Source organism: Octopus bimaculoides, chromosome 4 (assembly GCF_001194135.2).
Source record: "Octopus bimaculoides isolate UCB-OBI-ISO-001 chromosome 4, ASM119413v2, whole genome shotgun sequence".
In the NCBI taxonomy this organism is placed as follows: Eukaryota; Metazoa; Mollusca; class Cephalopoda; order Octopoda; family Octopodidae; genus Octopus; species Octopus bimaculoides.
The window spans coordinates 101,535,600-101,549,371 of record NC_068984.1 but is presented as its reverse complement, the minus strand read 5'-3'; the positions used below and the strand labels follow the sequence as shown (position 1 = coordinate 101,549,371).

General features: G+C 36.2%; 1 protein-coding gene across 1 annotated transcript in view; it reads left to right on the top strand.

The window, feature by feature from the left end:
• LOC128247661 (cilia- and flagella-associated protein 54-like) overlaps positions 1-13,772 on the top strand; it is a 67,812-nt gene that overhangs the window by 20,829 nt on the left and 33,211 nt on the right. The window contains exons 10-13 of the mRNA XM_052967653.1: positions 838-989; positions 3,314-3,351; positions 7,921-8,067; positions 12,187-12,361. Of these exons, the coding sequence (XP_052823613.1) occupies positions 838-989; positions 3,314-3,351; positions 7,921-8,067; positions 12,187-12,361 (512 nt within the window). The remainder of the gene's footprint in view (positions 1-837; positions 990-3,313; positions 3,352-7,920; positions 8,068-12,186; positions 12,362-13,772) is intronic.

Below are 13,772 nucleotides of genomic sequence, written 5' to 3'. Positions count from 1 at the left end.
ATATATATATATATATATATATAGGCGTGGGTACAGCTGTGTGCTAAGAAGCTTGCTTCTCAGTCACATGGTTCCGGGTTCAGTCTCACTGCATGGCATCTTGGGCAAGTGACTTCTATAGACTTCGGCCAACCAAAGCCATGTCAGTGGATTTGGTTGAGAGAAACTGAAAGAAGTCTGTCCTAGATATATATTTATGTATGAGCATTTGTGTCTGTGATTGTCACCCCACTGTTGCTTGACAACCGATGTTAACAAGTGGTCTTGGTGTGTTTGTGTCCTTATAGCAAATGAAACTGATAGAAAATGTATTATCAGGCTTTAGAAAAAATAAGTACAGGGGCTGCAGTTTAATGACTGAAACAAGTAAAAGATAAAAGATACCAACACAAGTGTGCTCCTGCCCCACTTCCAGATCTGTATCCTCATAGCGTTCAATAAAATGGATATCCTTTAATGAAATGTTCTATAAACACCTTTCAGATGGTATAGATTCTGATTATATCAGAATTTGTTGGGAAAAATTTTCAGATGGTAGGTAGAGGAGTTTCAAGCAATTCACAAGAGTCAATTCAGAAAAATAAACCAGTAATTTTTTTTTATGTTAGTTATTGATATCATCATCACCATCATCATCATCATCATCATCATCATCATCATCGTCGTCATTTAACGTCCATCTACCATGCTGGCATGGGTTGGACAGTTTGACAGGAGCTGGCAAGCCAGGCAACTGCACCAGGCTTCACTGTCTGTTTTGGCAGGGTTTTTATGGCTACATGCCCTTCCTAACACTGATATCATAATTGACAGAATACTTTTGATACTATTTTTTAGGTATTGCATTTGATCTTGAGCAAATATCTGACAAACCAATTACTTGTTTCATATGGACCCCAAGTGAGCAGTGAATTAAATCTGGCCATCATTAGACTTCTCATTACACTGGCTGAGTGTATAAATGTCATTCCTGATGAAGATGAAAGCTTGTAAGTTTATTTTAAATGTTATTTCATTATCATTAAAATTGTAGTGGTGCAAAACTATAACCGCCATTGAGGAAGTACTATTCTGCGCATGTGCAAGGGACTTCACCACTGGAAGCCCCTCGAGTGCACATGCGTAGTAAAACTAGTACTTAAAGAGTTGGTTTCACTTTCTAAGCTAGTTGAGCGAGAGACCTTCTACGTGACAACACCTTGCTCCTCATCGAAGCAGTCTTCACCACGATGCTATCGATATGATAGCTATTTGCCCCTCTGGCAGGTATCAAGGAAGCTCTTAATCTTCCAATACCAATCACAACTTAATCAGCGGCTATAATTTCGCGCCACTACAAAATCATAAAATCAGGACAAAAATATTATTTATTTTCTGTTCCTAAATTGAGCTTTGTTTTTCTAAGCAAAAGGCCTAGATTCATTGATGGAGCTGTAACCATATATTACTTCTAAAACAGATTGGTAAATGACAGCGTAATGAGAGGATATTTTTAAAGTGAGAGATGTTGATCAGAATTGGAAACATGACAAAATGATGTTCTTCTTTAATATAATAAACTTAGATTTTAATGTTATTGAATTTTAGTGGATGATCTCATCTCTTTTGAAGAATATGGTGGAATTTAAAATTTTTTAATAGCTGGCAGAAGCAGTTAAAATTTTTCCATGTGGTGGTTTGAAAGGAAATAGAAAAGGAGAAAAGAGGTTTGTATTGTTGTCACAGGTATAAATGGAGTTATCTGAAATTAGGAGGCTCATGTTAACACAGATTTCTGTTAATCAATAGGAACACACTCAGTTTCATTTAATTATAATTTTCGAGTTGAAATTCTAAATCAGAGAGTGAGAGAGAGAGAGAGAGATGGAGAGAGGTATCATATACTTGGAATCAAAGTATGAGGATTTAAGCCTTGCTGGGTTTCATTATCATTGATGTATGGTAAGGACTTTTGCATTCTTGTCACATTGTAAACAGTTTACAGGTTATTAATGATGAGAAGATAAAAACCACAGAGAAAATGAAGCACTAGAACTGGTGGTGAGGAGTGACTAAAAATGTATTCCCATTACAGACTACTACAGTTTGGTTATGCTGTGCTTGGTAGAAGCAAAATAACTGAGTGAATAAGGTTTTAGTTTTCTTTTTCAAGTAGTTTGAATTCAAACAAGAGAATGCAGAGAGTACAAACCTCTGCTAAGGCAACACCAATGTCCTCTCAAAGATTAGCTAGAGATGATTTTCAAAATAAGAATATCTGAAATAAGCTTGACTGCTCTCACAAACGAGAATATGAAAAATGAACCTGACTGCTCTCAAAAATTAAGTAAAAAAACAGGAAAAATAATTCAGAACCCTTGTCCAGTACCAGATTGATCCCAAAATTTAATTAGTTTGTGCCAGTCACAAAGTCAAATATCCTTGACAGTTTCAGCCAAATCCATCTGGTGGTTCTTGAGATAACTTGTCCATGGACAAACAAACAAACAAACAAACATGACTGAAAACAATACCTCTGCCTTCGTGAAGGCAGAGGTAATAAGGGCTGCAAGCTAGTTTATTCTACATTACCTCAGTTTACTGGCCTTGTTAAGAATATGTACCAAATCATGAAGGAATGTTGTCTGTGTTAGACCAGCTGTCTATCTTGTGGTAAATAAGTAAGTAGTATTGGCCCACAAAAGGAGACATTGACATTTTCAGCTCTTTGCATTGTGAGATCTAACTCTACTAAGGTCAACATCACTTTTCACACTTCTAGGGTTATTGAAATAAAATATCAGTCAAATGATAAGGTTGAGCTCTCTCTCTCTTTCTCTTTCTCTCTCTCTCTTTCTCTTTCTCTCTCTCTCTCTCACACATGGAACTGACAGTGCTGCACTGGGAGAAAGATTCATAAGTGACCACCTACAGTATCCCTTTCCTCCAAGACACAATTTCATTCTATCAGACATGATGACGATAAGAATATTATATTATGGTGTATGTGTATTTATGTGTATGTACTCATGCACATGTGTATGTGTATATGTGTGTGAGCATACAGATAAAGTATTCAATATGTATGATGAGATGGCTAAAAAAATTACAAAGATATTTTGTTAATAGAGAACATTGTGAAACTTGTTTAATACAATATATAAAAGGATAATAAATTAATGTTTAATGTCACAATCATTTGCTCAGGCATAATTTTAAATGTGAAAACAGACAAATTGCTGCTAAGCATTTTGCCTGGATTGTTAATGTTTCTGCTAGCAGATTTATATAGTAATTATTAGTCATGTTTTTATCTTTCTTTCATTTCAATTAGTGCCACATTAATTAAAAATGTACATGGACATGACATTGGTAAGTACAGCTGTATTTTTGTGTTCTTTATTCTTCTGATTTACATATAGTCCTATGAAAACTAAATTTGATCCATTTATAATTTGAGCAAAGCTGATTACAGTAAAAGTTTAATGACTCTTCTTGAAAGCTCTTTTCATTGGCTGGCTGTTTCTTTCAGTTTCAATAGAGAGAATCATTTTGTTAGGTGTCAATTTTGTTTTATTAATTAATTTATAAATTTATTTATCTTGTGTCAGTTACTTCCACTTATTCTATGTAGAACATTGAACAGCAACAAAAGATTTCCATCCTCTGTGGTCTTCTGCAAGAGATTTGGCATCCTATTAGCTCAATGCCTCTGCATCTAGATCCTTCAGAACTGTTGTCTTCCATGTCATTAATAGGTGTGCACATTTCCTTTTTTCACCTTCTGGCTTGCAATTGAAGGAGAGATTTGGATGTCTTGTTGATGGCATTCTAAAAAATGTCCAAGAAATCTCAGATGATGATCTTTGACTGTGATGTTTAGTGGTTTCTGGCTGGTTCTCCCCTAGACTTCTTCATTAGTTATTCTGTCTTGTCATGAGACATTGATAATCCTTTAGAGGCACCTCTGATAGAATACATCTAGTTTGTGGATGAGTCCTGCTGTCATCTTCCACGTTTCACTAACCAAAGAACTGTAGAAAACCATCTTGCTTCTTAGTGTCATCTGATTTATCTTATTTTGTGTTAGTGAAGTAAATTGTATTTAATGAAATGAAGTACATCATATATAGTTTTTCTACAATTATTATTTTTCCATTTCAACTATAAAGTACTTAATATGCATATATAGAAGAAACTGTTTTGACCTGTTTAAATCTTTTCAGTGTGAAGTAAAGGTTTTTTAATTCCATTTCATCATTATAAATCCATTTCATCATTATAAGACAAAATATATGGAGAGAGCATTTCACTCAGAAAAAATCAGTTCAGAAAACTCACCAGCAACTTGATCACCTATAAATTCAGTAAACACAAGAGCCAGATTGACTATGTTCTCACTAGAAAACAGGATAGGCAGATGCTTGTGAATGCAAAGTCCTTTCCTGGTGAAGAATGTACTTCCCGACTTAGGTTAGTTATAAGTGACTTCAGACTTAGAGGTAGAATGCAAACCAATCTGGAAAAGGAAAACCTGGAAGCTTAGAGATCTTTCAAACAGTCAAAGATTTAGAGATGTATAAATTGAAGCATTTGATGAAAAGGAGAAGATACAGATGTATAACATAGAGGACAATTGGACATTTTTACAAGACAATCTACTAATGGCTTCAGACCAAATTTGTGCTTAGTGCAAAATTCCATCCAGACCAAGGGTGATGTGGCAGAACAGGGAAGTAGATAGAACAACAAAAGTGAGGATACAGGCTCAAAAGGTTTGAGAGGGGGGGGGGGCAGAAAAGAACTTTACCCAGTAGCTATAAGAGAAACTAGAAGGCAAGTCTATTTAGCAAGGGAAGATGCATAAAAGAAAGGTTTGCCAATGTTCTACACCCTGAAGATCAATGACATGAGGTATTCCAGATTTCAAAGCAGTGTAGCAGAGAATATTGAGACACTACAGGACAGAAATGTGTGTGGAAGTATGATGGCATGCTTGCATTTAATGATTCTGATAAAAAGGAGTGCTATTATGACAGGTTATTAAATGTGGAGAATGCATTGGGAAAAGAGAGTCTTCCTAACGTGAACCTGACAGAGAGTCCAGCCATTCATGTTGACTGTAGAGTTATAGATAAAGTAATTAAGAAAATGAAGATTGAGAAAGCTCCTGGTCCATCAGAAATTACCTGTGAAATGCTTCAAGTATCTGGCAGTGTAAGATATGGCCTAGTCACATATATATTTAATCAAGTTGTACAGGAAGGCATCATATTCTATGATTGGTGTAGTAGCATCATAGTCAACTGTTACAAACGTGAAAGAATTGCCTTGGGAAGAAGTAATTACAAAAATGTCAAATTACTGGACCAGGTTATAAATGTCACTGAAAGGGCCATAACCCTTTAGAAAGAGGGTTAACCTAGATGAGATGCTGTTTGGTTTTGTGTCTGGGAGAAGCACTATTAAATAGTATTTAGCAAAATGTAAACCACTGTACTTGGCATTCATTGACCTGGAGAAAGCCTCTGACAAGTTGTCTCAATTCCTCATCTAGTGGTTGATTTGAATGCTAGGAGTAGATTAATGGCTAGTGAGAGCCGTTTAAGTACAGGGATGCTATTAGCAAAGTGAGAGTTAACAATGGGTACAGAAGTGAATTTAGTGTGTAGGTAGGAGTTTATCAGGGTTTGGTTATCAATCCCCTCTTATTTATCACAGTCCTCCTGGCCATAACAGTGGAATTTAAGACTACTTGCCCATGAGAACTCCTCTATGCTGATGACCTTGTTAATATAGCTGAAATTATAGAAGAATTAGATTAAAATTCCAAGTATAGAAACAAAAATTGGAATCATAGGGTTTTATGGTTAACTTAGCAAAGATTAAAGTTCTAGTTTGCAGGAAAACAAACAGAACACTAAACCCTTTGGGTAAATGGCCCTGCTCCATATGTAGACTAGGTGTAGGTAGAAATTCCATATGGTGTGGTCAATGCAAACTATGGACACACAAGAGGTGCAGTGGATTCAAAGGAAGGTTAACAGAGAAAGTAGAATTTGTTTGTGGTAGGTGCACAGGAGCAATAAATAATGGTTTCAAATTCTTGGACAAGGCCAGCAATTTCATGGGAGGGGATAAGTCAATTACATTGTAATCAACTACTCTCCTCCCCAAAATTTCAAGCCTTGCATCTATTGTAGAAAGGATTATTTTTGTTAGTAAAATAAATCTAAGTTTAATGGAATGAAGTATATCTTATCACATAATATTTCTACATTTTCATTTTTCCGTTCTCATGTCAACTAAATAGTCTTTTCATATATAGCAGCAACATCATTGAATTCAGTTGTATCTTCTCAATTACAAATACTAAAATAACCAATAAAAATGCATAGATAAAATTGTGTTAAATCATGGGTTATTCCATCATGCTATATTATCTGCCAATTAGTTCTTCAAAATCTGTAATAACATAGGAGCTATAGTGGAATTGTCACTGATTTTTTTATTTTTGATAATATTTTCAATGGAATCAACAAGTTGCTTTCAAGACTAGAATAGGTGATCTCTCCATCAACTAATTTTCATTATGTTCCTTTGTAATATAAGAGTAGTGATTTCATTTTGACTTAAATTTTGGTTTCCTTTCTTACTGTTGCATTAGTGCAAAATAAATCAATCTGACAAGGAAGTAAGCTGCATAAGTTGTAGGGAGAAAAAGAAAAGACAATATTTTGTAGCTGGTTGAGTCATTGCAAAATCACTGAAAATGATATCTGTATGGTGTGGTTCAAAGCACAGTACATTGGTGGAATCTTTAATGAATTATCCAGACCTATAAAAGGATTTGAGCTCAGCATTGCTAGGTAATTAATTCCTTGTGATTAATATAGAGCCTCCATTTTAGTGAGTCAATTGTAATAAGTTATTTACAGTATTTAGTTTTACTCCTCTTATTTCTGAGTTGAAATCCAGTCAATTTTGACAAAAATAAGTCCCAATATCATATGTCTCTACATATGTGCTTTCTTGAAAGAAATTAATATTCATTATCTATGGATGCTTTCCTGCAACTTGATTGCAGATCTCTTGGGTTTATATCCTGCTTCAGTCAATTTTCTTTTGGAAATTGACAATTTATTTAAAATAAGCAGTGTTAATATAAGTGTCTGTTTTTTTAAGGCAGCAAGCTGACAGAATCGTTAGTACATTGGGCAAAATGCTTAGCAGCATTCAAATTCCACCAATGTTGACGTTGCCTTTCATCCCTTCAGGGTCAATTATCTAAGTACCAATTGAACACTGGAGTTGTTGTAATCAACTTATCCCCTCCCTGAAACTGCTGGCCTTGTGCCAAAATTTGAGACCATTATTAGTGTCTGTTTTACACTGTATCTGCAAAAGATGTAAATGTTATTCATGGTAATACAGGTTGGGTAATGGCAGAAATAGTTATACTGAACTAAACTGAATGCCTTTCCTAATTTACTTTCAGTCTTTTAAGTTCTAAGCTTGCATCTTACTTAGGTTGATTTTGTGTTTCAAAAACAAATAGATATCAGTCATATACCAGAGTCAATTCAATGACTATAAGTCTCCCCTATAATTTTTGTGTTCTTGTAGTAATCTAAGAAATTGATATTGTATATTATAATTCTTTCTACTATAGGTACAGGGCCTGAAATTTGTGGGGAGGGGCATGATTGATACCTATTTTATTAAACCCAAAAGGAAGAAAGACAAATTTGACGTCAGTTGAATTTAACCACAGAATGCATAGCTGGAAGAAATACCACCGAGTATTTTGTCCAGCATGCTAATGATTCTGCCAGCTAACTGCCTTTGTAATAATAAACATAAAGATTACTTTGATATGATTGTTATATAATGTATTGTATATGATAATGTGTTTCAGTTTACTGTACTTTTCATTTGTAGATAATGGTGATATGAATCAGAATATATTCACAGCTATAGATGGTCCTGCCACATTGGAGCAAATCAAAGGTTTGCTTTTGTTTGTAGCAAACCACAGACTAGAAATACTGTTGACTGATTTGCAATCAAAAACTGACAACAAGATCAGTTAGTATATGCTTTATTCTTTTGAATTGTTTTTATTATATTTTAGAAAAAAACATTTTAGATAGGTGAGGTGTGGCTGTGTGGTAAGAAGTTTGCTTCCCAACCACATGGTCCTGGGTTCAGTTTCACTGCATGGCACCTTAGGCAAATGTCTTCTACTATAGCCTCAGGCTGACCAAGGCATGTGAGTGGATTTTGAAACTGAAAGAAGCCCAATGTGTGTGTGTGTGTGTGTGTGTGTGAGTGTCCTCCATCACTATTTAACAACTGTTGTTCATGTGTTTATGTCCCCATAACTTAGCAGTTTGGCAAAAAAGACTGATAGAATAAGTTCCAGGTTTAAAAGAAAAAGGAAAATAAGACATACCATATTTACTGGTGTATGAAACATACTTTTTTTATTTTAAACGTATCAAAAATGTGCTCTAATGTGGCTGTGTCGCAGATGGTAGACTAAATGTAGTAGTCTAGGGGGCTACTAGGCACAGTAATTGTTACGAATTGTTAATAATTGTTACTAGAGGGAATGTCTTTTGCATCAGCAAATGCAGTATTCTATTAATTTATTTGAACTATAACCATGTCATGATAATATACTCATGGTCAAAATGTTCTTCATTAATTCAAGGTTTCATTGTTTTGAATTAAAAACCCACAATTATTAATATTATGTTATGTTTTTGTGGGTTTTGATAAAGCTGTTACTGTGAACTATTTGAGGCAATTATATTGGTTCGCTCTTAAAAATTAGTTTTGATTCTGAATCAGTCATCATCATCATCATCGTTGTCGTTTAATGTCTGCTTTCGTGGGTTGGATGGTTTGACTGAGGGCTCGCAAGCCAGAAGGCTGCACCAGGCTCCAATCCAATCTAGCAAAGTTTCTACAGCTGGATGCCCTTCCTAACACTGACAGCTCCGAGAGTGTAATGGGTGCTTTTTACGTGCCACCGGCATGAGGGCCAGTCAGGTGGTAATGGCAATGACCACGCTCGCATGGTGCTTTTTACACACCACTGGCATGGGACCAGTCAGGCAGCACTGGCATCAACCACACTCAAATGGTGCTTTTTATGTGCCACCAGCACGGGTGCCAGTGAGGCAATACTGTCATCAGCTATGACAACTTCACTTACCTTAACACGTCTTCGCAAGTGCAGTTTATTGCCCAATGATTGAAGAATATGCTTAAATGAGCTGGTTATGCTGTACTGGCATAGGCCATGGTTATGGTCTCACTTGGCTTGCTGGGTCTTCTCAAGTACAGCATATCTCCAAAGGTCTCAGTCACTTGTCATTGCCTCGGTGAGGCCCAGCATTCAAAGGTCATGCTTCATCACCTCACCCCAGGTCTTCTTGAGTCTACTTCTTCCACAGGTTCCCTCCACTGTTAGACTGTGACACTTTTTCACGCAGCTGTCCTCATCCATACGCAACACATGACCATACCAGCGCAGTCGTCTCTCTTGCACATCACATCTGATGCTTCTTATGTCCAACTTTTCTCTCAGGGTGCTTACACTCTGTCATGTATGCACACTGGCATTACACATTCCTTGCAAGCATATGCATGTCCTCAGCAGTCACAGCCCATGTTTCACTGCCATGTAGCATGACTGTTTGCACACATGCATCATACAGTCTACCTTTTACTCTGAGAGACTCTTTGTCACCAGCAGAGGTAGGAGCTCTCTGAACTTTTCTCAGGCTATTCCTACTGTAGCAGCTACACTATCAGAGCATCCACCCCCATTACTGACTTGGTCATGTAGGTAATGGAAGCCATGAACTATTTCTAGTTTTTCCCCCCTTTGAATGTGACAGAAGCTGTTTTCTGCACATTTTCAGTGTTTATTGCCCCTGAGCATTTGCCACACACAAAAAACTATCTTCCCAGTTAGCCTTCCTTTGATATTGCTGCACTTCTTTTGTGTCCATAGCTCACACCAAGTACATCTTATGGAGTTTCTACCTATATATTTTCTACAGATTGAGCATTTCCATCTACCTGAAGGGATTTGTGGTTTGTTTGCCTTCCTACTTATTAAGACTTTGGTTTTAGCTAGGTTGACTCTAAGGCCCTTCAATTCTAATCCTTGCTTCTACACCTGAACTTCTCCTCTAGTTCTGATAGTGACTCAGAAATTAGAGCAAGGTCAACAGCATAGAGAAGCTCCCATGGACATCCTGTCTTGAATTCCTCTGTTATTGCCTGGAAGACTATGATGAATAGGAGGGGTCTGAGGACTGATCCTTGGTGAACCCCTACTCCTACCTGGAATTCTTCAATGTACTCATTTCCAACCCTCACCTTATTGATAGCATCTCTGTACATCGCATGTACAGCTCTCACTAACCACTCATCTATCCCTAGTTTCCACATTGACCACAAGCTAAGGGATCGGGGGACCCTGTCAAAGGCTTTCTCCATGTCAACGAAAGCCAGGTACAGAGGTTTATCATTGGCTAGGTATTTCTCCTGCAGCTGTCTTACCAGAAATATAGCATCAGTTGTGCTTTTCCCTGGCATGAATCCAAACTGCATTTCATCTAGATTGACTCTCTCTCTAATTAGTTGGGTTATGACCCTCTCCGTGACTTTCATTACCTGATCCAACAATTTGATACTTCTGTAATTATTCATATCTAATGCATCACTTTTACCTTTGTAGCAGTTGACTATGGTGCTGCTACACCAGTCATTGGGTATGACTCCTTCATGTATCACCTGATTGACTATACAGGTGACTAGACTATAACCGACACCGCTAGATATTTTAAGAATCTCTGCAGTGATTCCTGATAGGTCGCGGGCTTTCCCTGTCTTCATACCCTTAATTGCTTTGTCTACCGAGGTACTGTCAATTCAGATAGCTGGTCCCTCAGTTGGGTTGACATTCAGCAGACTCTCTTTATCCCATTCATTCTCTTCATTTAGCAACCTTTCATAGTGGTGTCTCCAAGTCTCTCTCTCTCTCTGCAGCGTCATTAAATGCAAATGAGCCATCATTCATGCAGACACATTTCTTTCCTATGGCATCACAGTTCTCTCTCATACACTGTCTTGCACTTCAAGTCTTTGGTTCTCATGGCGCAGAACATTGGCAAACTTTTTCTTATCTGCTTCCCCTCTGGCTAAATAAACCTGTCTCCTAGCTTCCCTTCTGGCAATCTGGTACAATTCCCAGCTACCACTGTTCTTCCAGTCCTTTCAAGCCTGTTTCTTTTCTCTGATAGCCCTGTCAACAACATTGTTCCACCACCACGTTACCTTGGGTTGAGAGGAGACTTTGCACCATCCACAGATCTGGTCAGTGGCCCCTCAGCAGGTTGTCCTGTAGAAACTTCCAGTTGTCTTCTATTTCGTGTGACGTTATATCCCCTTCTATTTCGTCAAAGGCTTCGAGTAATATGTCTCTAAATCTCTGTCCATTCGCAGGACAGAAATTTAAGCTTCCAGACCCTTCTCCTCAATGCTGGTCGTCTTCTGGACATCCATTTAGCCTTGATCCTGTAGTTGCTAGCTATGATCCTGAAGTCGCTAACTATGATCCTAAAGTCGCTAACTAGTCATTATTATTAATTCATTTATTACCAAAAATGTTTTAAAGCAAAACTGGTTAGATTACATTAATCTTTTTTGTTGGTCTAAAGCATTTTCATAACTTTGTCCTAAATGTCCATGCTTGTTTTCAAACATGTAATTATTCCTCATTTCACATATTTTTAGTAATATAAGGCTTTCCTTTCATAAATCCTGAATTACTCTGGTGTATGAAAAAAGCGGTGAATGCGTATCATATACGTTGCATAGGTGCCAGAGAAACATGTAATACACAGGATAGGCAAAGGATTGAATCATTTCCATTCAATATTTTACAATTTGTTTTCAATGAAATTGAGACATTTTGCATGAGCTATTACAGTCATTTACTTATGTTTGCCTATGGCACCCACCAAATATTTATGGCTACCTATAGTACCCTACATAATATCAACAATTCAACAATATATAATCTATATTTTTGTAATTTTAATTTGTCGGTCTGTCTGTCTCTGCTTCTCTCTCTCTCCCTCTCTCTCTCTCTCCCTATAATATATGTTTCTTTTTCTTTTGTAGAAAGTTTTCCTGCTTTTCATATTGATATGAAAATAAAATGCGCTTTAGAACGTTCTCGGATTTATCAACAGAAACATATGTTTTATTTTGCTGCTAAGCTTTGCTGTGAGACCATGAATCACATGCAGCAACTAAAACTTCCAGACTTACCTGTAATACCATCATCTCTTAGAAGGTTAGAATAATTAATTATCTTCTTATATTTTGTGAGTAGAACAATTGATTATTTCAATGAAATCATTATTTTTAACATAGAAGTTTGTTGGATTAGATATTTTATTGTAACAACTTTAGTACAATACCTACACTGTCACTCAAGTGAATGCAATAACTACTATAATATATATTTGCATCAGTTAAAATGATTTAATGATTTAAAAGATAAAATAAGAAAGCAAAACATCAATTTCTCCTTTAACCCTTTAGCAGTCAGATCACTCTTGTCATGTAATGCTTATTTGTTCACATTATTTTGAATTTATCACACATTACCTTGTAGCTTCAAGATTTCAATGATGTGATTGTTTGTTTTAAGAACGACATTGTGTAGAAGGTGTAAGAGACTAATTTTAGCCTGTTTGAATGGAAAAACAGTTAAAATATTGGGGCCAGATGTGACCAGTTTTACTGCAGGAATCAAATATATCCACTCAAAATTTTATTACCCTTAACTGCAGAAAGCAGCTTTGTATACCAATCTATATTTTGTTGAGGAATGTCATTTTTGAAACTTATCTTTTTTTATTTATTGAGATAAGTTTATTGATGCAATATGACTTTCAAAAAATACTAGTTATATTTTCTTGGTAGATATTAGTGGAATTATTATGAAATTTAATTTTGCAGTTAAAGGGGATAATGTAAATTTTGTAAGCAAGATGTGTTTTTGCCAATTAAATGTTAGCCCTATTATATTATCTATGTTTATAAATCTCAGAAAGGCATGCAAACCAAAGTTCATTTTCAGTATATGAACTCTGAAATTAGATATAATATTCCAACCATTTCTTTCTCGATAAATTGGTATATAATTAAATAAGGATTTTTTTTACTGTGGAATGAAAATGCATTTGTAGGGAAGGGATCTAGCTGGTTAATTTATTTGATCTCTTTGTCATTGTCTTAATGTCCATTTTTCCATGCTTGTATGAGTTGGATGGAATTTGTTGAGGTAGATTTCCTGCAAATGTATGCTCTTCCTGTTGCCGACCTGCACCTGTTTTCAAGTAAGGTAATGTTTTCCCTTGATCAGACATGTTTTTACATAAGATTTTAAATGAAGGACACCACTTGCATGATAGCAACATTCATTTACAACTTTCACATGATGTCAAGGCTTGGCGACTGCGACTCACACACACACACACACACACAAACACACACATAGGTGCAGGTGTGACTGTGTGATAAGAAGCTTGCTTCCCAACTACATGGTTCTGGATTCAGTATCATTGCATGGCACCTTGGACAAGTGTCTTGCACTATAACCTTGGGTCGACCAAAGCCTTATAAGTGGATTTGGTAGATAAAAACTGAAAGAAGCCCTTTGTATATATATATATATATATATATATATATATATATAT